Raw genomic sequence first — 23063 nt, 5'->3', positions numbered from 1 at the left:
GAAGGGGGGGTTATATTTATTCTGCCTGAAATTTGCTTAGTTTAGAAGCTTGAAGTTGATTTTTCTAACCGCCAGCATTGCAAACACATCCTACTATCTGGATATCAAGCTTATCAAGCTGTGTTCTTTGTGATTCTTTTCATCACCAGTGGTAAGTACTTTGCTATCAAAACTGAGCTGACAATTTTGTTGATGATACATGAGGCAGAATAAATCCAGCTCTCAGTTTTTCCATGCTGTAGCTGGATTGGCCCTGAAGTGCAAATAAGGGATCAAACTTGTTTTTGTAAGAAAATAAGCAAATATGACTCAGACAGTATTAAACTCCAGGAGCAGGTGTGTTGAATACAGTAATGCTTTTTTAAAACGCACAAGTCACTTTTCAGACTATAACCATATATCAGTCCCTAGGGAGGGGGAACAGATAGCGGAACGTATAAAGGCCAACCACATCTGATCACACAGGCGAAGTCCACAGATGTAACTGGACTCGGAAATGCATGTAGCAGCAAAAGGCCTTCAGCACAGCACTTGGCTGGGTTTATCTAGACTACTCGATATCTTTATCTAACCCATGGCATTAAAATAAATTCCACTCTAAGCGCTTCTCCTGTAATAGAATATGTGGAAGCCCTGGAATTCTGAAATACATTGAATTTAGAAGGAAAGTGCTACTGCTGATATTTACTGTACTTTACGTGCCAGTTCTTCTGCCTGTCCAATACAAAAATGAACACAGCTACTCTATGGCTGGTATGTGTCATTAGCATACCATGTGACAGCCCTTTTCTCTTTTCCTTCACTCTGACACAGATACCACGACTTAGAGATGTGTAGTTTCCTCTCCCTACTGCACTCCTGCTGTCTTAGCTCCTTTGACCTTGATGGGTGGGATTTTGAAAAGCTCTTAATTGGCCTAAGTCTGCTCCCATTGAAGTTTTACCACCAACATCAACAAAAGAATTAGCTCAACACTGAGCAATTTGAAAATCACGCCAAATGCATCTCCAGAACTTCAAACAGAGACCTGTAGATTGACTGACTCAGGTTTCAAAACACCAGAAGGCAGATCCCTTCCCTCCTCCCCTGCAAAAAAAAAACAACCCATACAATCAATTTTGTGCTGCTGCTGCATCAGCTAAATGAAGTTAAAGTCAAATTTTGTCTGAACAAAATACTAAACTTTTGTGTACTCCCTGTACATATGATCAAAAAGTAACAGACACGTTCATTCCTTGAGAAATTCCACTGACTTCACATGAATTTGTCCACTTTGTCCACTTTAATGCAAACATCAGCAGAGAAAAGATCAAAGAGTGTTTGCCAAATCCCAGCTGAATGAATATCATTTGAAAAAGTACCATGCTGTTTTCTAGTGGAGGAGGGGTCTAGTGATTCACTACAGAGTGGTAGTGGAGGAGGAGAAGATGCAAGAGATAAACAAGTGGAGGAAGCAAAAAGAACAAGCTGTACTTCACGCATAAGCAGTGATAAGATATAATCAGTGGCCAAGGTCTCCTGAATTCAAATTCTCTTTCTATAATTCACCACCAGCCTTTTCAAAGGAAAAACAAAAACAATCAACCCAAAAAAAAAATACCCTCAAAAGAAAAAAACAAACAGCAAAGTATAATTATCTTGAAGCTAAAACTGCTTCCAAGGCAAGTCACCCAGTCATGAATAAAAACACCACTTGGATTTATGAGTTTTTAGCACTTTCTGAAAATGGAGTATATTTGACTGTATCCTCATCCTCCATGTGTTGCTTGTCTTCTTAGATTTTGTCCTGCCATGAGATCCTTGTGTCCCTGGAGAGACCCATTCAAGTCAACGGGGCTCTGTCTGGTACCAGGGGGCTGTCTGAGTGGATCCAATTGCAGAACTGGTGCCTTGAACTGTAAGCTGTTCGGGGTAGGGATGTCTTCCAGTGTGTTTGTACAGCATCTAGCACAATGGGGCCTTAATCCTAAATGTGGCCTCTGCATACCAAGCTTCCCAAAGCTAGAGTCAACCCTCATTTAGACATCTAAATAAAAGTGGCCTCATCGAGTGAGGTGCTGAGCAACCCTAGCTCCCACTGAAGGTCTTGAAGATGGTCAAAGGCTCTGAAAAACCAGGAGGTTGCACAAATTACATAGTTGCACCTTTGTGCACATGCACACATTGATCTGGCTCTGCATCACGCCACCACTGGGCCAGGAAAACAGCCTGAGCTAAACAGCCTGGTGAGAATATGTTGACTTCAGTGGAGTTGTGTCTACTTATATAGCAGGGCTGATTTGACCTGTTAAGTCTTCCCATTTCCATCAGTTTGTGTAATCAAAGAATCTTCTGAAATGCTGCCAAAAACAATCCAATATCACTTCAACACAACCTCTTTCAGAGGCGTAGTAGCTTGCTGAAACTCTATGTTCCCTGTGTTTATAAGGACTTTCAGCTGGTCTCTTTTTGGAGTGATAAAGTGCTATCTTGACCTATTTGAACAATACCAAGTAGTATGAGCCACAGGTGTGCTCATTCTTTGGGCAATTCCACCAACTGCTTCCCTGCAGCTGACAGCGGGTTTTGTTGGGATGTGGTTTTGTGCTTTATAAGGCAGTTTAGAGAGAGACTAGTTGAGCAAAGGCAGACATTACTTGCTATGCCATTTGAACATGAAGCTAGTGGGTCATTCTAATGGCTGGAGGGACCTTAATGAAAAGCCTTGTGAACATGCTGAGACCAACTAAACAAGGCCACCGCCGAGCTAATTGCTGACTCAGCATGTCTGAGCCTCGCTGTTCCAGTCGTTGATATTTCTGACAGTTAATGGAAGTCTTGCAGCGCAGAGAAGACACCTGAAAGAAAATCTCTTGTGTGGCTAAAACATGTGAAGAAAGACTGTACAGGAGATCTGATCAATCCTTTCAGGATCAAAAAATGCATTTCAGCCACTTCCCTAGATCTTTGCTTCAAAGCATCTGTTCTTGCTAATGACACAGTCGATAAGGCTCCCACAGAACTGGCATCGGAGGTTCAAGAGGCCAGCTCACAGGACAAATACGTTCAGGCATCTTAGCCTGCTGCTGTTTCTGCAAATGGTGCTTCTGTCATTTTCCATGGAGATTTATGGATGCATCTGGATTTAGTAGAGCAAGAGCAGCGTGAACATGCAACCATCACCGACCAGACCACAGCATAATCAATTATATGTGTACCTTAGTGAGCCCCAGATCAATCACAAGACTGATCCTCCAAACAAACCATCTGGAAATCCAAACAAACCATCTGCCCAACACGCACTTCTTTTGGTTAGCACCTTTCCCTCCTACTAGCCAGCCATCTGAGAGAGTATTAGGTGCAGCAGGGGATGAAGTCTCACAGTCCAGGTCATGCTTAAATCATGAGTTGGTACAGCAGCTTATCTCACAAGGTCAATCTATCTGTACTTGGTTCCTGAATACACAACAATTGGCTCCCAAGAAAAACAGATACAATGACAGGTCACAGCAGCACATCTGGAGGTGTTCCAACAGAACACGTTGGGTCAGATATAGACAGTCAATTACCACAATTCTCAGTCAAAGGCCATAGAGTTTCCTCTTCACTGGACATTGTTGACTTACAGTTGCTACTCTTATGCAGGATCTTTGCATTCACCTAGACCTCTTTCACAAGTCACTGCACTGACCATTATTGCAAAGCCAATTCCTCTGGGACTTTCAGTGAAAGCACCACACCACACCACACCAACACCTGCCTCCTATTGGCTAAAGTGAATACATTCTCCCGCTCTTTCAGGTCATCATGTCCTGCTGCTACCTGCACAGCTTTGCTGTCTGTGATTTCCATCACTACGTCATATTCACAACTACCACTTCCATCTGTATCTACGCATCTATATCTAGCTCCTGCTCTTCCAAGCTTGCGGTAAATGGTCCAGTGGAGGGGGCACTGATCTGAGGTTTAATTCCCAGCTAGGCTACTGACCTGCTGCGTGACCCTGTACCTACCTCTTAATTCTGCAGGGGTGTTGGTAAGCTAAAAATACATACTGACTGTGGGGTTCCCCAATATGGTGATGAGGGCCATACGAATTCTGGTTGTGGATGCTCAGTGCTTCAGATGCTCAAGTAGTAGTTAGAGCCAGATGTTTATGATAAATGTTCTGCTCAATATTTGCATGAGGACCACTTACAAACCAATGGAAATGGCGCACTTTTGTATGAATCGGATGTGTGTGTACCCAGGCTCCCACACACTGATCTGTGTGTCTCCACACTTTTATGCATGCACAACGAAAGACATCAGCCCACAAATAAAGGTGTTACATGCACAATCTGGGCATCAGTTTTTGTTTACACATGTTGGGCACACACACTTTTCAAAACCTGCCCCTGGGAGTCACCAGCCAGTGAGCCATTTTCATGAATCCATGGGACGAGCCAGTCCACTACCTAACATTTTAAAAAATCCGCTTTGCTTTCCAAAGAATACTCCCGCCCAGTTTTACAGGCAACATGTGGGCGTTTGTACGTGGCGCCAATCACCAGCAAAGGAATGCAAACATCCATGTATAAGCCACGAAAGGAAGACTGGCCTCTGTGTATAAGGCTAGGGCCAAGTACTGCTTTCACTGAAGTTAATGGGAGTTTTGCCAGTCCTTCAGGGTCAAATTGTGACCCTGGCTGTGCTGCAGTGCAGGAGGGTAAGAGACATAAGAACTCCCTTTCTCCCCAGCTCAGGCTACCGGCATCGCAGAGGGAAGGGAGGGGACGAAGAACATCCACTGCAAGGCTGCTGCTCTCCCTCTTGTGTATGGGCATGGGGAGTGGCTTGAGCAGCTTAGCTGGTGCACCAGGTGAAGGGATCAGCACCAGGCATAGTGCTGGGAGCAAGGGAAGAATCAGCAATCACACTGTAATTCACTATGTGGTTCAGGGTCTGTTCTTGGGGCGGTGCAGCTACTCGCCTCCCCCTTAGTTGGGGTGTTGGCAAAGCTCGCAAGGATCAGGGTCTATTCACGCAAGTTAGGACTGGACGACTAACTTGGCTCCAACTCAATCAATGGCAAAACTCCCACTGACTTCAAAATGATTGGGCTTGGCCTCAAAGGGTCAAACTGTGTCACCCTTACGAACACTGAGCAGGACATAACACTGCAAATACTCCCCCAAACCTCATTGGGACGCGTCAAGGTATCAGGCTCTATTCAGCACAAATAAGGGTATTACAGTCTGGCCCTATTTGCAGGATTGGCCCAATCCTACTCCATGGAAATTAACAGCAAAGCTTTCATTGATTCAGTGGAGCAGGACTGAGGTCAGAGTGCCTAAATTCTCATGGACTGCAATAAAAATTTAGCCCTTAAAAACCCCAGGGAAATAACACAAGGAGGGTAAAAGGATCACTGGCAGCTTAACTATAGCCCAGTATTTGTGGGGTTTTTTTTTACAAAATGAGCTCTTGCAAAACCTCAGAGCAATGCAAACGTTTCCCCATTGGAAACATTTTTAAACAAATAAACCTTCCCCTGCTGGGTCTGCAACCAAAATATGGCAGCACTTCTGCCCCCCCAAAGTGAAGCAGGCTACAGACCAAAAACCACAGTGAAATTCTCTCCATTGATTTTCATGGCTCAATCTCAGAGAAAGTACAACAATGGGGAAAAGATACATAATAAAAATCCTACCCATTAGTTTTGTAGAGTCACAGGTGTGGTTAGCAATGGTTGATTCATACAGGTGCTTATTTCCCATACATAGGTCTGAACAGCCTTTGCTCACTTGGATAGATAGGAGTGCACATATAAGGGAGGGACGATGGAGCCCTAGGATTTCTAAACTGACAGTGTTCTTGTAACATCTTCTAATCATTTCCTTAACAACCGTAAAAATGTCCAAACATCCGTGGTCCAGATTCTCAGCTGGTGTATTCCGCTGATGGCAATTGAACAAGACCGATTTATACGAGCTGGAAATATGATGCCGGTATCTTTTAGACTCCTGGCAGTCAATGATGATGATGACTTTGGCAGGGCTCGTCAGCACCTACCCGTCTCAAGACACCCAGCTTAACAACTGGAATAAGTGGGTTTATCTTCAGGTCCCTCAAGGCCTGGATCCTACCCCACTGACAACAATGGGAGTTTTGCCATTGACTTCCGGGGGAGCAGGATCAGAACCTCATTGAAACCTGATCATGTTGCAAATTGTGGTAAATTCCATCAAGGCAGCTAACAGGGGAAATCTGGGAAGCATGTGAAAATCCATAGAGAAAAAACTGCAATCTCTTTTCGGGGCACGACAGTGGAAGAAACTGGGTTCCTTTGCCCCACAAAAAGGCAAATAGCAGCTGGAGTAAGAACGGGCTTCTGCTGAGTTGAGCAGCTTGGCTCCACTTTCGCCAATAGGGGTAGCTGAATTTGTCACGGGAGGTTTTAAGGGATGACACGGAGACCATCCATGTCGCTAAAAGCACTAGGAACATGGTGCTGATAAAAGAAACGCCAAGGTGCCTGCGAGAGTATCTTGGAAATAAAACTAGTGGAATGAAAGCAGAGGGTGTCTTGGCAGTCTCAAGGAGCCATTACCCATGCCAAAGAAGAGAAATAATTGTGAGCACACACACAAAATGCAATGGGAAGATATCTAAGGAATCTGAGCTCGTCTTTCGACAGACTTTTCTAATCAAATGCCTTTCAGATGATATTTCGGCACAGCCACTTCCTCCTTCCCATGCTCACTCAGCCAAGGCCCCTCCTTTTAATTTAATTTTTTTGTTTTGCCATCTGATGAAGAAATAGAAACACATTCCACATACCTCTTAAAGGCACAGTGCATTTCTTTCTCTCAAGAGTTCTAGGTTAGCACGTTAAAAATTTAAGGATCTCCAACAACTTTGAACCCCCCATTAGCATGTGCCCTGCTCCTAAACTAAGCACAGCTGCTCTCCTTCACCCAACTGCTCACCCTTTGTAGGAGCAGGGGTTCAGAAGGAAAGACCACCCTGAACAGAAAGGACTTTTTATCCTTTCTTGCCTGGTGTCTGACGATGAGTTTTATAAGTAGAAGCAAAATGCCGGAGGGGGTGACTAGAAAACCATCAGAGGAATGAAGGAGTGTGAATTAACAATATAGGTATTCTGCTCCCAGTCAGCAGGCTACAAGAGGCTCTTTTTAACATTACAGGTCTCTTTTTAAAGCTGGAAAAAGCAAATAGTTGTTTCCCTTTGTGTTGTGTTTTCCTTCCTAATTTTTTAAAGCGGGAACAAAGTTAGACCCAATGGTCCTTTTTTGTATAAATCCCTTTATATTTCTTCAATGCAGTGAAAAGCCAGACATGCTCACAGCCAGGTGGCTCATATATGATCGTGTCTGACATTCTTCTCAAAACAACAGGGTGTAACTGATCAACGTGGCAGGGCCAGCTGTGATTCTAAAGCCACTAGCTCTTCTCACGGTCTCAGCGCTTCAGGTGAGAGTGTGGGCAGAGGGAGAAGAAGGGGCCAGCACCACTTTAGGGAGCCAGCTCGCCTTTCAGTAGCCTTTGTTGTCATGAAGCATTCCAGGCTCAAAAAGAGACCTAGGCTCTATTCACAGTTCTGCCACTGATCTTCTGTGTGATCTTGGGCAAATCACTTCCTCCCTCGATGCCTCTGTTTCCTCTCTGTCTGTCCTGTCTGTTCAGACTGTAAGCTCTTCAGGACACGGACTCTCGTCCTATGTGTCTGTATAGGATCTAGTACAATGGGGCTCCAAACTCCATGGGGGACTCTAGGCACTACTAAAGAGACATCGTCCACCTTGTCTCTCTAATATCCTGGGACCAACAGGGCTACAGCTACACTCTAGCTGCCATTGTAATGCAAACAACAACTACTTAGAGAAATCGGTCTGTGGTGGCCAGCTGCAAAGCTCACTAAATCAAGGGAAAGACTCCCACCGGCTCCAATGGGCTGGGGAACAGGCGCTAAGGGCTAAAGGGACCTGCAATTCAGAAGTAGCAGAGAGAAAGAGAGGCAGGGTAAGAAACTGAAGGACAGAGGAAGAAAACTCCACTAATGTTGCAGACACACAGGGAAGGCCGTATCCTCTGCAGGAGCATCACTCATCCCAGATTGTCCCTAAACAAACACACACGAGTCTTTTAAGAAAAAAAGGTCAATTAATTGTAGGAAGACTCGTGGGAGAGGAAATGAAATGAAAAATTGAGTCTGAGTTATAAAAATAAGTAATTTTTTTTCCTACTTGCAGGAGGCTTATTACATTAATTAAACATTATTACAGCGAATGAGATGGGGAGGGTTATTAAGCTTGGGACTGGCAGTAAGTGTTCTCTCCTGTTGCCTGAGGCCCCAGTGATCTTCAGATATTAATCTTCTCAAGCACTCAAAAGCTGAAGAGATAAACACTCAAAATATGAAAATATGTTTCTCCGTTTTTCACACTGTGACCTGTGTCAAGCCAAAGAATCTGTCAGATGTCCAGAGAGCCTATGCTTAATACAGCACTGACGGGGGTTGCAAGAGATCTGGATGCCTCATCGGTCAATGGGAAAAAGTGTGTGTGTGTATAAGTAAGAGTGTGTGTGTACGCATATGTGTGTTTAAGAGGGAGGTGTGTGTAGAGATGTAGAGGACTCTCATCATTCAATGTATTTCATATATATATGCATTCCTCTTTGGCTTTGCCTGCCAGGTGCTCCCTATGCTGCCTTCCAATTGGCTGTTAGAACTGTCAGTCTGGCCAGTGCCTCTGTTATGTGGCTGACAGGTTGAATGCTTTGGTTTCAACACTCAAATCTATTGGTAAGAGCCAATGGGAGAGGTCAACCTGATCCATCAAATCCTCATGCTCTTTAAATACAGGCATTAAAGTCCTTGTGCCTCCATGTGGCATCTGGAACGGAGATAATGCTGGGTGAAATATTCATCTGTACCTCAAGTTGACTCAATGGGACCCTTGATTTTCCTGCACAAAACTCAGTCCATGTTCATCAAAATTAAGTGAACATAGGTTGAAGTTATTTGGAAGCTGGTGAACCTGCTTTGTACCCCCAACAACACTCCTCCAACGTCATCTCAGGTAAGAAGATGGCACAGGGCCCAGGGCTGGTTCCAAGGTACAGGGATAAGGAACTTCTGCCTCCAAGAAAACTTGCAGGGGTTGTCTCACTTCCTATCTCTGCAAACAAATCTTAGCAAAACCCTTCTTCAGCTAAGCCCTGCAAGGCGCACTCAGCCCTAGTTAGAACACCAAATCCTCTGTTCCCACAACACAGGCCTATGCTGGAACAGATAAAGAGTAAAACTTAAGCAGAATTTTTTGTATCCTTAGGTCCTGGTGAGTTCTATTCCAACAAATGATTTAAGTCTAACCCATGCAACCACAGGGTGCAGAATAGCTGAAGTCAAGCTCTGTCCAGCCATGGAATTATTACGATGTGTGTGCACATAGCAAGAGGGGATGCACACTGTGGGGAGTATTGATGGGCCCACGCGAGGAAATCTGGATCAGGATTTTGATGCAAGTCCAAACATCCCTATATTGGGCGGGCAGGGGGGGCGAGATTCAGCACCAGGCTGCTTGGTTCAAGCCCATCTCTAGTGGAGAGTTAGTGCAATTCAGTGACATGGTTATCGGACCTGTAAATAAGAAAAGAGCCAACAAAGCAGAATATCCAAAGAATTAACAAAGGAAAACATCCACTTCTGCAGAATCTCTGCCACTGTTAAGTAGCGTTGCAATAACCTTTTCCATGGAGAAAATGCCATAGCCGTTCCCCCCTTCCCCTTATAATGTATGAATTGGCTTACCAGGTAAGGACCCAGTGCTTGGTCCTGAATTGCTGAACCAGGTGCTTCTAGAATGGAAAGACCACATATAATCTGTTGCAGGGTCATTAGACCAACCACATAGGTCTTCAGGGAGGTCAAAGTTGCAATTGAATCCTACAGGAAGCTGGGCATCTTATAAAAGGAACATAACAAAATAAAACTTGATTAGAGAACAACCTGCAATAGAGGGATGCTATTTAAAAACTAAAATAGCTGGCAAGTCATAAATACTGAAGAAAGCATGAAATCTCTCTCTCACGGATGCTTTCAACCTATCTCATGTTTCGTCAGCTCTGAGGATCAGCCTTAAGTTCTGCATCATCAAAATGCTCACATCAAGTCCTTCAGCTAATCCACCAAACTAAGCAAATATAAATGCAGGCACCAAATGCTTCCAGGCTCTAATCAGCACCTTCTCTTCATCCCCTGGAGTGGCCAAATATTAAATTCCTTCTTAAATGTCAGAGACGAATGTTTCCCAAGTGCCCTTGTGGTGCAGTGTAGTTCCACCCTGGCTCCAAAAAAAGAAGAATCTCAAGTGCCTCAAAAGCCCAGCTATCGAGTGACAGATCTAAGCATTTGTGCCAGAAGAGAACAGGATGTCTGGAATTATGAATGGTCACCCCTGGGTCAGCATCCACTAATGAAAATGTTACTTATGCAGCTATGGGGCAGCAGTGGTCTAGTGGAATAATCCAAGGGATGAGAGTCAAGAGAGCTAGGTTCTATTCCCAGCTCCACCACTGACTCACTCTGTGACCTTGAGCAAGTCACTTAACCTCTCTGTATCTCAGTTTTCCCATCTATAAAATGAGGACAATGCTTGCCTACCTTTGCACAGTGCTTTGAAATCTCTGGACAGATTTCATTCTCAGCTCAAAGCATCATTATATGAAGTGAACAGAGCCTCGGTAGCAGAACTTTGGACAGGGATAGCTCTTGGGCCACAGGAGGCTTGAAGCTCAGGCCATGTCTACGCTGTGAGTTACTGCGCGGCAAGCTAGTGTGTGAGTCTACCGCATGCCAGCTTGCTGTGCAGTAACATCCGTATGGACACTGCTACAGGGCAAATAAAGTCCCGGAGGAGGCTTAGTCTCAGCAAGAGGAGGCTGCAATGCCATCTGAGCAGGGAAGTCACTGCATGAAGGCTAGAGAAGGGACCTACTCTGAGGGTCTGGTTCTAAAGCAGCACTCTGAGAATGTCAGAGGATACACTCCTGACTGGGAAGCACTGGGGGAGGGGCCAAATATAACAAAGGCTTGTTTGTAGCTTTCCTGAACAAAGAGAAAGTTTTACATCACCACACCCCCAAAGTTAATGACAGTCAGCAAGAGCTCCATGACCCACGCAATAGCCATCAGGTGAGCACTACTGTACAGTGGAAAGAGCCCTTCCCTACCGAGTCCCAGCTCGGAATAAAGCAGTGTGGACATGGCTCCTTTTATTACAACCTAATCTAGCTCCCCAGGAAGAAGGACTCTTTCTGTTAAAGCTCCTGAATCTGATGGTCCAGAGAAATATGCCTCATTGCTTGTGAAGTCGAAGAATGAAAATCACAGCTAAATATGAAGGGAACATCCTGGATACTGGCTCTACACATTAAAATGTATCACCAGGTAGAAAGTACGTCTCACGCTGCACTGCACGGCACTCCTGATTTCTGTGCCTTTAATGAAAAATGGCATCCTGAATTCCAAAGTTACTCCACTGACGTCAGGGGAGTTCAACAGGTGTAACACAGGTGCACCAAGGATCAGGCCCTTTGTGCTGTGTCTGTGACTCACATTTCTAGAACTGAAACATTATGAACGGTGTGAAAGAGTTAACTTGTTTTCAAGATCTCATTAGGTTCCCCTTTTATGTTTCCATCCAGGCCTTAAAGCTGATGGGCCAAAACACTGACAGAAATCTCACCTGGAAGCCTCTTCTAATGCAATTTCTAGTCAAAGTTTACCAATTCATGAGGTCTGAATAAATGTCCATGCTGTTGGGTACTTATCCAAACCCTCAACTCTGAGGGTCAAACTCTGCTTCCAATTACAATGGAGTAAACCCACTGAATTCAGAGGAGTCAGTCCCCTACATATTTATGGTACTTATGTGGTCCCTTTAACGTAGTATATGAGCATCCCACAACCTTTAATGCTTTTATCCTCTCAACACGTGTTTGAGGTAGGACAGGGCTACTATCTCCATGTTACAGATGGGAAACTGAGACATGGAGAGACCACAGGGAATCTGTGGTAGAGCAGGGAATTGAACCCAGGTCTCCCAAGTCCCAGGCTAGTTTTCTTACCACTGTATTGTCCTTCCTTTCTCCCTCACTGTACTATCCTTTCCTGGTATAACAGATCAGACGTTGACCCTGATTCTTACTAATACTATCATTCTACAGGTTTCCAGCACTCAGTCCCACTGAGTAGGAGCCAATGGAAAGACAAGAGTGTTCACTTAACTGTTAACCTATCATTTACTGTGCTAAGGGTGCCTGCGTCTGGTACGTACCATCACCTTCTCCACAGCCATCACCACACTCTGTCGTCTCCTCATCAGTAGGGTATGGAGAGGTGGTCTCCTCACTCTTCAAGGTGGGCTTCAGTGTCTCTGAAGTGGGCTTTACAGCTGCATAAAGAAAATGAAGGAGAACAGGTGATAATGAGCCTCATTCTCAGAGAGCCCAGCAGAGGAAACCACACAGAACTCTTTCTTTCTGAATCTTATAACGAGAGGGCAAGAAAGCAGTAATAATTTTCAGCATGCAACGAATGTCAGCATGGCTTGAATCACTTGTGAGCCTTCTTTTCCTCCAAAAGTGGAAATAGGGAGTTCTCTGAGCTGTGGACCCTGCAGGATAAGGATCTCCTTTAAATCGACAGGCTGTTTTTTATGTATGCATATACTAGCTAGCAGGTTTGTTTTTACGCTGGATAACAGAGATCCCAGACAGCACATTATTTTCTTTCATAAAAACATAAAAACATATTCCCACCAGTTGTGCCAGTCTTATAAAAACAAGTCACTCAACACCACAAATGATGTAACCACAAACGGACCCAGAGAATCCCTAGCACGCTCTGGCTCAAAGCAGAAAGTGTCTGGTTTCATGCTCCACCTTCCTGACAATTTAAAGTGGCTCTGTACCATTTCCTTCTCTTCCATATAGGCTCTGGGAACCTAGCTAAAAGCAGGTGGCAAGGAAATTTAAGCAAGAAGATATTAAGATCAACAGTACATGACATTAAGCTCCATCTTCCTCTCCATTTACATGGGGAACAGAGCAGTCAGCAGAGTCCACTGTTCTTCCCAGTTTTAAAAAGGTTTCTTTGCTCTATTACCTGTGATTAGGATTCTTTATCAGCACCCTTCAGGATATTACTTAATAAAGCCAGAAGCTGAAGGAAATGGCTAAATACATTGAATATTTTCCATACACTGCTTCCCAGCTTCTGTGATTGAACATATTGCATATAAACTCTTGGGTTCCTTTTTTGCTTTCAGCTGCCTTTTATTCACAGTAAAATACTGAACAACCTCAAAGCCTCCTAATATTAAAGTCCAAATTTGTTACTACCCCATAAAACTCCAAATGTTACCGAGAAGCAAATTGCAAGCAGCAAGGCCCAAAAACAGTCATTAAAAAAAACCCTTAAAAAACATCAGCTGAAGGCAACACGTCAAAAGCCGCAAGTTACTTCCACTCGGTATGTGTTTTTGTTGTTGCTGTTCTTGGGCTTTGAGATTTATAGTAGAAATGTGACAACGGGAAAGGACCTTGAAAGGCAAAGTACCATATGCAGTCCAGATGCTCGGCTGGTGTAAATTCGTATCGTTCCACTGCCCAGCACAGCACGTAGCAATGACTATGCAAGCATGACAAGATGGTGAGATGAGATAACGAAAATCGCAGGGCCAAAGTGGGGTGTGACTGGAAAGTGAGAAGGAGAAGGTCTCTCTTCCACCCGGCAGTGTCCGTGCAGCGAGAGGTACCTGCTGATCATGCTGCAGAGTTGTTGGGCAATTGAAACCAGATGTGTGGAACTTCAAAGGAGAGAAGAAAAGTCACAAGCTAATGTTCATCAATCTTCAATCTTCAGAGGAAAAATGTTAGCAGGTCTTTGATATGAGCCAGCTGTTGACCGGTCACTTCAACTTTTTTCTAGCTACCTGCCAACAACCCGTTTTTGAGCCTAGTTGCTATTAGTTACCTGTTTGAATTGATAGTCACTGGCCATTGATAGAAACAGTGGCAGTTGGGCAGGGTCCACGCTACAACTTGTAACCCTATTTGAAAACATTTTAAATCGTCGTGTTTTAACCACGCTCCTGACCTTGTTCCCAAGTAAGTGCTACAGCCTTGGGCTTCACAGACAGCCTTAAGCACAGTTTGGTAATATGTTTGGGTCTCGCCTACAGAACAGAGCCATGTCTTAAGCCTCGGCTACACAAATGAGTAGATTGCAGCACGCTGGGGGGTGAATCTACCCCACGCTACCTTGTTGCAGACTAACTATGTGCACCCTGCTGACAGCTGTTAGAGCCCTTTGATCTAGTCCTCTTTGAAACAGGACTAGCTCCAAGGATCAGCGGCATGCACATGGATAGCCAGACCGAGGCAGGGTAGCACAGGGTGGAGTCACACCCCAGCTTCTCACACTGTAATTGTTTGTGTAGATAAGCCTTTATTTACACCAAGGGATTGCTACATTGTAACCCATTGGGTTTTGTAGTTTACATGAAACCACAGGTACTCTCCGCTCCCCAGATTGCTTGTTAACACAGTTGTAACAAGATTTGCCCCCACACTTCCAGAATTACAAACCATGCTACCATTACAGGGATGAATTCTTGTAAATAAATTAAGTTAAGCTCATTTATGGCCAGCAGGTTTTCCTTTTAAAAGTTGCAAACTACAAATGACTAGACAGTCATGTTGGGAAATGATGGTCAAGGACACTACTTGGAAAAACTGTGCTTGACGATCCCTTTTTAACATGGTTGTTGCTAGCACAAGTTCAAAGCTCGCTGTGGACAGAGCCATACAGGTGAACTTACACAAAAAGCATAAAGGATTGAGACAGCTGCACTGTAGAGTATGGCCTGGATTCTTTGCTGCAACAGAGTAAGCTGTGGTGGGAGGCGGGAGAGACATCATGGAGTCAATTCTCTGCCTGGCTTAGCACAAGTAAGAGTAGCCTGGGGGCTGCTCTAAGCTACACCAGCTGGCAATGGTCCCCAAGGGACTGTCTGTCATCTGGGGATAGCAGATAGCTGCAGAGGGAAGGAGTCATAGGAGCTTGCTCTACTGACTCTACACCCGTTGGTGACTCCTCCATGCCAGAGAAGGTCTCAAGGGGGATAGCACCAGTTCCTGTTCCCTTGGCATGGTCAGAGCAGCATACAAGTGATGGAGCAGAGGAGAAAATCTGGCCCAGAATGAGTAAATCTTCAGCTAGTCTAAGGCCTGTTCTCTCTTTTCTAGGTGTAAATTGTGGCTGTCTGAGCCTGCTATCTTGGCAGACACACTAGGGATTGTAGCAGGGATCTCCCTAGTTAAAAGCAAGAGTCTCTACAGCTTGCCTCAAAGAGCCAGGCTCTAGCTGGGTGCTATAACAGACTCACATCTACTGTGGATCAGGCAAAGAGGGGGACATGCAACACATGCTGACCTGGGGGTTACACCTAAAAAATTTGCACACACAAAATGCATCACCAGAGCACATCTGAGTATGTGGATGTCTAACTACATAACAGACAAAGACAAAAGTACTCAGATCTGCCTCCAAAATTCAACTGAGGGTGCAATTTACACCTGCCAAAAGGGAGGGCACTCTGCTGAAAACCTGCCCCAGGCTGTGAATCAATGTTTTCAAAATATCATAGTTCTTAAGGCCAGAAGAGACCATTATGATCATGTGGTTTGACCACTGCATATCACAGGCCATAAAACTTCAGCATGAGGTGTCTGCATCAAGCCTGGAATTTCAGTTTGTCATAATGTAGGGTGAGATCCTGGTCCCGCTGAACTCAATGGGAACTTTTGCCACTGATTTCTATGGAGGCAAGATTTCACCCTTACTATTTTTTGTTTTATAATTTGCTGGTAAATGATTGTAACATATTTTGCATACATAATAGAAGAAAGGAGTAGTAAAAACCCAGTGAAAGGCTAGCAGTGGGCTATACATAATTTAAGCTTCTTGGAGCAGGAATTCTTACAAGAAAATGCCTTATACAGATGTTGTTTTACATAGAAACCATACCTCTTTATCACTGACATCTGGAGACCAGATCCAGATTTAAATAGATCATTGTACTATTTAGAAAAACCCAAAAAACACAGGAATATTCCTCTAGGCCAAAGGGACAGCATCAAGCTGAATTCGTTTTTGTTTGTTTGTTTTGGGTTTTTTGTTTTGTTTTTTGTATATTCAGATACAAACCAAGATGGACCATTTCACACTGCGACTCAGAGGACCAAATTTAGCTCTGGTGTAAATGGGCACAACTCCCCATGACCTCAGTGAATTTGTTCTGCAGTTTTCATGGGTCATACCTCTGTATTCAAGGCAAGAGCAGCTGTTCCAGTTATGAAAACAAGGTGGACAAACTTTTGGTTCCCTGGTCCTAGAAGTTCTAGTACTGTCTCAAGACACATCAGCATCAGGATTTCTGTGGTACTCCACGGCAGAGAAAATATTCCTTAGCAGAGATCTAGCAGACAGGACGCTGGGCTGGGAATCAAGTCACCATGGTTCTATTCCTGCCTCTGGCAATGATCTGCTCTGTGACTTGTATAGTCACTTCTGCACCTTGCTGTGCCTCTAATTCCCCCTCCTACCCTTTATCTTGTCTCTTCAGGAGAGAGACTGTTTCTTTCTACATGTTTGTACAATGACTAGCACAAAGTCTTGATCTTGGTTAGGGCCTTTAAACACCTGTGAAGTATAATTAGTAACATTAAAAATGGGAAATGGTCCCCCTTTAGATAGTAAATGAGAATCAGAGATGGACCTGCCCCTAAACCCCACATTGGAATCCTGCAGAACTTTGGGAAAGCTTGGATCTGAGTCCAAACTTTGCAGCGAGATCTGGTCTCAAGCAGAGCACCAAATCTGACCACATTTTAGTATGGAAAAGTTTGGATTTGGCTCATGCTCTAAACTGTAGCTTCATAGCTCAGGTTTACCTCTGCTGAGGTTGCAGAATTAGAACACCACCTCCTGTGGGAATGTAGGGAGAGAGAAATAACTATATCCCACCTACTTTACCATTTCAAGAAATATCACCATGTCTTACTGACCAAGTATAGAAATGAAAGCAAGGTTCATACCTGTCCAATCACAGCCCAACACCTCCAAACGCATCCCAATCCCTGCTGGAGACCACCGTTCTGGGTGAACCCGGATGTACTGTGCAGGAACAGGGTCAAACCTTCGGACTTCAGGGATGTCATAATGCATGTTGCCTTCAAAAAGCTGCAAAGAGAGAGAGGCTAATCTATGCATCATGTATATTATCCATCAACAAACCTGGAACATGAAGCATTCTGACAAACCAATTACTCGTTCATGTTCATTAGAACCTTGTGTTCCACAGTCCAAAATCACTGTCTATTGTCATAAAGCAAAAGAACTTGAAGTACAGTAGATACAACAACGTATCTTTAGCAGTAAGATACAGAAGCATGAGGAGGATTTCCAGACTTGGCACCATCCTACAGTCCATGCATGTACAACAGATAAGGGACAAAAGTGTGAAAATGGGGAAGGAAGTGCAGGAAAACAAGAGGCTACGCTGAAGCAAACTCGTATTGGAAGGCAGCTCAGGTGCAGCCTAGATAGCGCAGATCTGGCAATCTCCTGTAGTACCTGAAACAGACAGTTTTGCTGTACTACTCTTGGTCTTATTTCTGATTTGCAGCTCTGTGAGTGAACATATGCTGTCCCCAACTCGGTCTCATGAGCACCACAGAGTCTGTTTCTAACGAAACCATACAACATGCCTCGGCCCAAACTTTATATTGCCCATGCCAGATTCCCATCCAAGCTACACACTGGTGCAAGGCTGGCGTTACTCCACTGGCTTCCAGCACGTATGACATCACATTTTGTCCCTGGCTTTATAGAGAGGCTATTGTCTGGGATCATTTGAATTCTCATTTTTCCCCAGTGTCTAAGCAGTGGTTACTGGCCAAGCATTGCAGACATCTCCCCTTTCGGTTGCCTGTGTACTGGGAACAAATTTAAGTCTATTGTCGTAGCTAGTCCCTCAAAACTCATTTGTGGGATTGGGATTGTTACCATGTTGCAAAAAGTTCAACTCTTTCAAGCCTTCAGGAGGAGAAACATCCACACACATGTGCACAAAGTTCATTAGAATCCAATGACTTAATTCCTTAGAGCAGGGGGGGAGGGGGTCACAATCATCCTGCCTGTCCTGTATGTGCTACATATGGGGGCAGTGGGTGTCCCACATAGATGGGAAAGGGAGGTTCCAGGATTGTCCCCATAGGCAAAAAGAGGTTTGTGGTACAGAAAAGGTGGAGAACATCATGTGTCCTACATCACCCTCTTGTCTCAGGGAGTAAGTAACACTTAGAAGGCATCTTTCTTTAAAAGGTGTATTTAGCCTCTCTGCAGGGATACCATGCCCTTTCCGATGGGTTCCTTCATCCTCCAACTTGTAGGAGCTGGGAGGATTGCTGGGGTAATGGTCACGCCTCCTGGAGGGGAAGGTTCCTCCTGATGTACCAGCAACTCTGCCTGCTTCTACCAGGCACTGGATGGGAGCTCCAGTAAGAGCTCTCCAGTCTCAGGGGCTGGTGCAGGAAATGAAGGGAATCAGACCTCCCCCAGGCGGGGCAGGTATGGCGTGGAACAAGATGGGGATAAAGTCATGAAAGCCTGGGGCTGATGGCCCAATCCGCACACCACCACAGCCCCTACATGCTGTGCTCTCTCTGAGGACTAACCAACCCCACTGTGAAGAAAGACAGGCAAGCGGGGACAGTGAGTGGGGCACAGGCTGGGTGTGGAGCTATCCAACCCAATATCATTGTCCTCAAAGGTCCTATTCCGATAGACAGGCCCTACCTTGGGTTGCATGGTTTTGGTGTCCTGTATATACTCCCAGTCCTTTCCATTCATGCTGTAGGCCACTTTAAACTTCTTCACAAAGGATCGAGCCTCTACCATGGTGATGCTGTCTCCTCCTCGGGCCCCTTGGATGACCACTCCTTTCACATTCTTAGGGACTCCTAGGTCCACCTGCAGCCACTCTTCCCCTGGCTGGGCTTGGGGGATTCGTGGGAACCATCCAGAGCGGCTGCTGACCAGGCGGGCCATGCTAGGGGACCAGTCGTACCCTCTGATTGAGGAGGCAGAGATCTGGGAGTCTAAGATAAGGCCGGAAAGCATCCCCAGCATGTTGGAGCAGGGTGAATCTGCATGGAGAGAAAAGGAGCAGGGGAGAGAGGGAAACCATACAATAACATGTTGAAGCGTGTCAGCGTTATGCTAACAGGGCAATGTCGTACTGCACTTAACTGCTAGGTACTGAAATGTCAAAACACTTACACCAGCTGTAATTCCCTTTATTGCAGCCCTCAAAGGCTGCAGGAACCTCTCAACCCGACGTTCAGAACATCTTCGTTCTGTGCAAATCATCCCCTAACTCCAGTGCTGGTTTCTCACCCACATCCACTTCTGAGTCTGTTAAAAACATCTCTTTCATAGCAGAGTCCTGGCTACTGATCATACGGTCACACCTTCCTTTACAAAAAGTATGTCCTGTCAAAAAGCCTGGATGTGTCCTCCCTCTGCAGGGTCACGCCATCTGCACTGCCAGCTGCTGAGGAGGCTAAGGCAGGCAGAATTAGGGGCAGGGTGTGTATGTGTGACCTGATCTTAAGGAGGACTTCAGAATTCATGTCCTTTGCTCCGCTGTACATAGGAAAGGCTCACACAGACCAAGAGGAACAGGAGTGGGGAGGAAGAAGGGAAAGAACTGGAAATCTCCTAACCTGTGATGCGGCAGCCATAGAGCTCAAGTCTGAGAGCAATCCCATTGTGCCAGACTTGGGGACGGATCCGGACAAACCGAGTCAGCACTGGGGTGTGGATCTTGTTCAGGACCACTTCGGTGACATCAGTGTTAGCTTGAAATACCTGCAATGGGGAGAAAATATCAGGATGTCCTTGGCTAAGCAAAATAATCACCCAAAGCAAAAGGACAGGCAGGGGCTTTCTAAGATGGGCTAGTGCCCTAGCAGCAGGAAGCACTGAGGAGCAGTGCACAGGGAGTTGGACTGGCTAGAGTGGGCAGGGTGCGTGGCCACTGATTCATTGTGTGACCGTGGGGAAGTCGCTTAGGCCAAAAATGGCCTCTGATTTTGGGTGCCCAGTTGGGCCTCATTTCCCACTGGCTTCATCTGGAACAGTGGATGTTTGGCCCTAAAAATCTGAATAAATAAAATAAAAGGCCAATTTTGACCTTAACTTTTCTGTGCCTGAGTTTCCTCATTTATAAAGTGGGGATAATAGCCCTTTCCCATCTTTGTGACGTGTATGGAGATCTACAGAGAACATCGGTGTGCAAGTTTGAAGCATCATTATTTAGGACCACCTTGTGGCTGCCTCTTTATAATCAATGACCGCCCATGCCTCTCACATAAAAGAAAGCTTTCAGGGGCAGTTTGTGATCCAGCATGGTACAAACAAGCATCTGTCTTACCAGATGGCCATAATCAATAACTACCATGTGGAGTTTTTTCTCTTTTGCTTGCTCTTCTATTATACGGTATACTTGTGGTTCTTATCTTAGTTTTCAGTGCCATCAGGGGGGAACAAGTGAAAAAGGAAACATCCAACTTGAGTGGAGTTTTAAATGGTTCTCTGTGCCGTACAACTGCCCACCCTGGGGCGCTGAAGTCATTACTGGATGCTCTCTCTCTCCTCTCAGGCTTTCAGGGTTAGTGCATCACCTGTTGCAAGCCAGGAACTGCATAGACACTGCAACGTTGGCTATGCTTTATGCTCTCTCCTACCCTGCATATGCTTTGCTAAGCACAAGAGCTTCCATGAAGTTTATCTGAGAGTAAAACAGGAGGGTAGAGAAAGAAAATGCCTGGCACTGGCTCACCTCTGTCAGAGGCAAGAGTTAAATAATTCAACCATAGATTCCTGAGATTTGGAGAAAAGCAAGTGAGGCTGTAACCTGGCCCATTGCCTTGAACAGGAGCAAGGCTCCCACTGAGATTTTTTTTTAAAGCCTGCAGACAGGACACATTAATGCAGCTCTCCTGGAACCCAGCACATTGGGGCATGGAGATTGTTACAGCAGGGTGAGAGTAATTCAGCACCAAACCCGTGACGGCTGCTGTCAGTGTTCACAGCGCCACAACCTGAACTGTGCTCTCCAGGCAAAGTGCTGGGATTCTGCCCCTCGGACATTACGGGATTAGTTATGGGGTGGTGAGGAGAGGGGGGGCTGTGCAAGGCTCTGTCTGCAAATCTGGTTGATAATTGGGATTTGGAGTAGATTTAATCAGAAATGCTAATCCAGAGACTATAGATCATGCTGGTACTGTTTAGCAACACAGCATGGTTTATGGGTTTTTAATATCCTATTTTATTCCTGTCTGACCCCCACTTCCCATCCTTGCCTTGCTCAGCAGTCACCAAACACCCTTTTTCCAGCGGGAGGGCTAGACAAATGGTGGCTGCTGTGAGTGAGTGTGTGACAGAGGGAGAGAGGGAGAAGGCCCACACTCTGGGTGAGAGGATATATTTCCACCCTAGACCAAAGGCTCCAGCTTTATGTCACCTGAAAAGCTGATGTGCAGCAAATCACCTAAGAACATAAGATAGGAGAACAGGAAATGTTTATCTGGTTCTAATGTAACCACCTTTTATTTGGTTTAATATAATCCCAGTTTCCTGCTTTTTCACCCTGTGCATCAATCCCTTCCTTCTCCAAACACATGTCTACATCTCTCTTTTAGATGTATATATCCTCCTCGTTTCAAGCACCTTTCCTGATAATTTATTCCATATGAGGATTACCCCCATTCTGACCCGTTTGCTGATTACTCCCATTCTGGCTTGTTTCCTAGTTTATGTTACCTAATTTTTGAACTCCCTTTGCAGTATGAAAAACGTGGGCCTAATTCTGAATTGACTTCGGTATAGGGTGCCATTGACTTCAGCCGAGTGACTCTGGATTTACACCCGTGAAATAAATTCCAGGGTTGGGCCTTACAACTTTATCCATCTCTTTTGTATGGAATCTCTTTTGTAATGCTGAAAACATTTCTTAGGTTGCCTGAAATCCTCCTCCTGTTTCTAAGGAGATGAGTCCTTTGACCTTACATTTTGCTTCAGAACTTAGGACCACGTTCCTTCCCCAGACAGAACCTGATTCAGTAAAGCACTTCAGAATGTGCTTCCAGTTAGGCACGCACGTCAGAACTGTGCTGGATCTGGGCCTTGGTTATGAGTTATGTGCAACTCCCATCAATAGGCGCGGCTGGTAAGGATGCATAGGCCTGAAATGACCCCAATTTTTTAAGGCCAGCTGGCATCTTTGTTGCCTTTGCTGCATCCTCCCTTTGGTACTGCTCAGAGATTAATACTAAACAGAGCAGACAGGAGGAATCACTTGTGGTATGTCTTTTAAGTGCTTTAATCAATAACAATACCACCTCTGATACACTATAGGACCGAGGCCTGGTCTACACTTAACATCGAGGTCAACATAGCTATGGCACTCGGGGGTGACCTACCCCTGGGTGTAGAGGCAGCTTGGTTAACCTCCCTCTCATTGCTTAGGGAGGTGGTGTCTCTACAATGATGGAAAAATCCCTTCTATCGGTGTAGGCTGAGTCTGTGTTAAGGGGTTATGCCGGCACAGCGACCGCACCAGAGCTATGCTGCTATAGTCTCTGTAGTGTAGACCTGGCCCAAGCAATTCCTGCGCCTTTATTCCTGCACCTCTGCTCTGCGTTGACAGGTTTAATGGTTTTTCTACAATAAGTCCCAAATCCTTGCCCTGATCAGATCCTTTAACTTTGGCTACTTGCTCCAAGATTACTTACTTTGCATTACTCCAGTAGATGTTTTTTGCCAGTCCCCTAAACACTCAACCCCTTTTGAAGCTCGTTGTATTGCTGCACATTACTTCTAATCTTCCTGTCATTGGCATTGACAGGATCAGCCTCAGACCTGCGCATGGCCTGCGCATGAAAAG

General features: G+C 45.1%; 1 protein-coding gene across 4 annotated transcripts in view; it reads right to left on the bottom strand.

Annotated features, from left to right (window-relative positions):
* NRP2 (neuropilin 2) overlaps positions 1 to 23063 on the bottom strand; it is a 122598-nt gene that overhangs the window by 39039 nt on the left and 60496 nt on the right. For all 4 annotated transcript variants that reach the window (XM_084643025.1, XM_084643026.1, XM_084643023.1 and 1 more), the window contains exons 8-12: positions 19840 to 19984; positions 18911 to 19260; positions 17149 to 17293; positions 12324 to 12440; positions 9797 to 9949 (exon numbers count right to left, since the gene is read on the bottom strand). In XM_084643025.1, coding sequence (XP_084499151.1) covers positions 9797 to 9949; positions 12324 to 12440; positions 17149 to 17293; positions 18911 to 19260; positions 19840 to 19984 — 910 coding nt within the window. The remainder of the gene's footprint in view (positions 1 to 9796; positions 9950 to 12323; positions 12441 to 17148; positions 17294 to 18910; positions 19261 to 19839; positions 19985 to 23063) is intronic.

Source organism: Lepidochelys olivacea, assembly GCF_965140295.1.
Source record: "Lepidochelys olivacea isolate rLepOli2 genome assembly, chromosome: 11".
NCBI classification, from domain to species: domain Eukaryota; kingdom Metazoa; phylum Chordata; order Testudines; family Cheloniidae; genus Lepidochelys; species Lepidochelys olivacea.
This window is presented reverse-complemented; position numbering and strand designations above follow the sequence as displayed.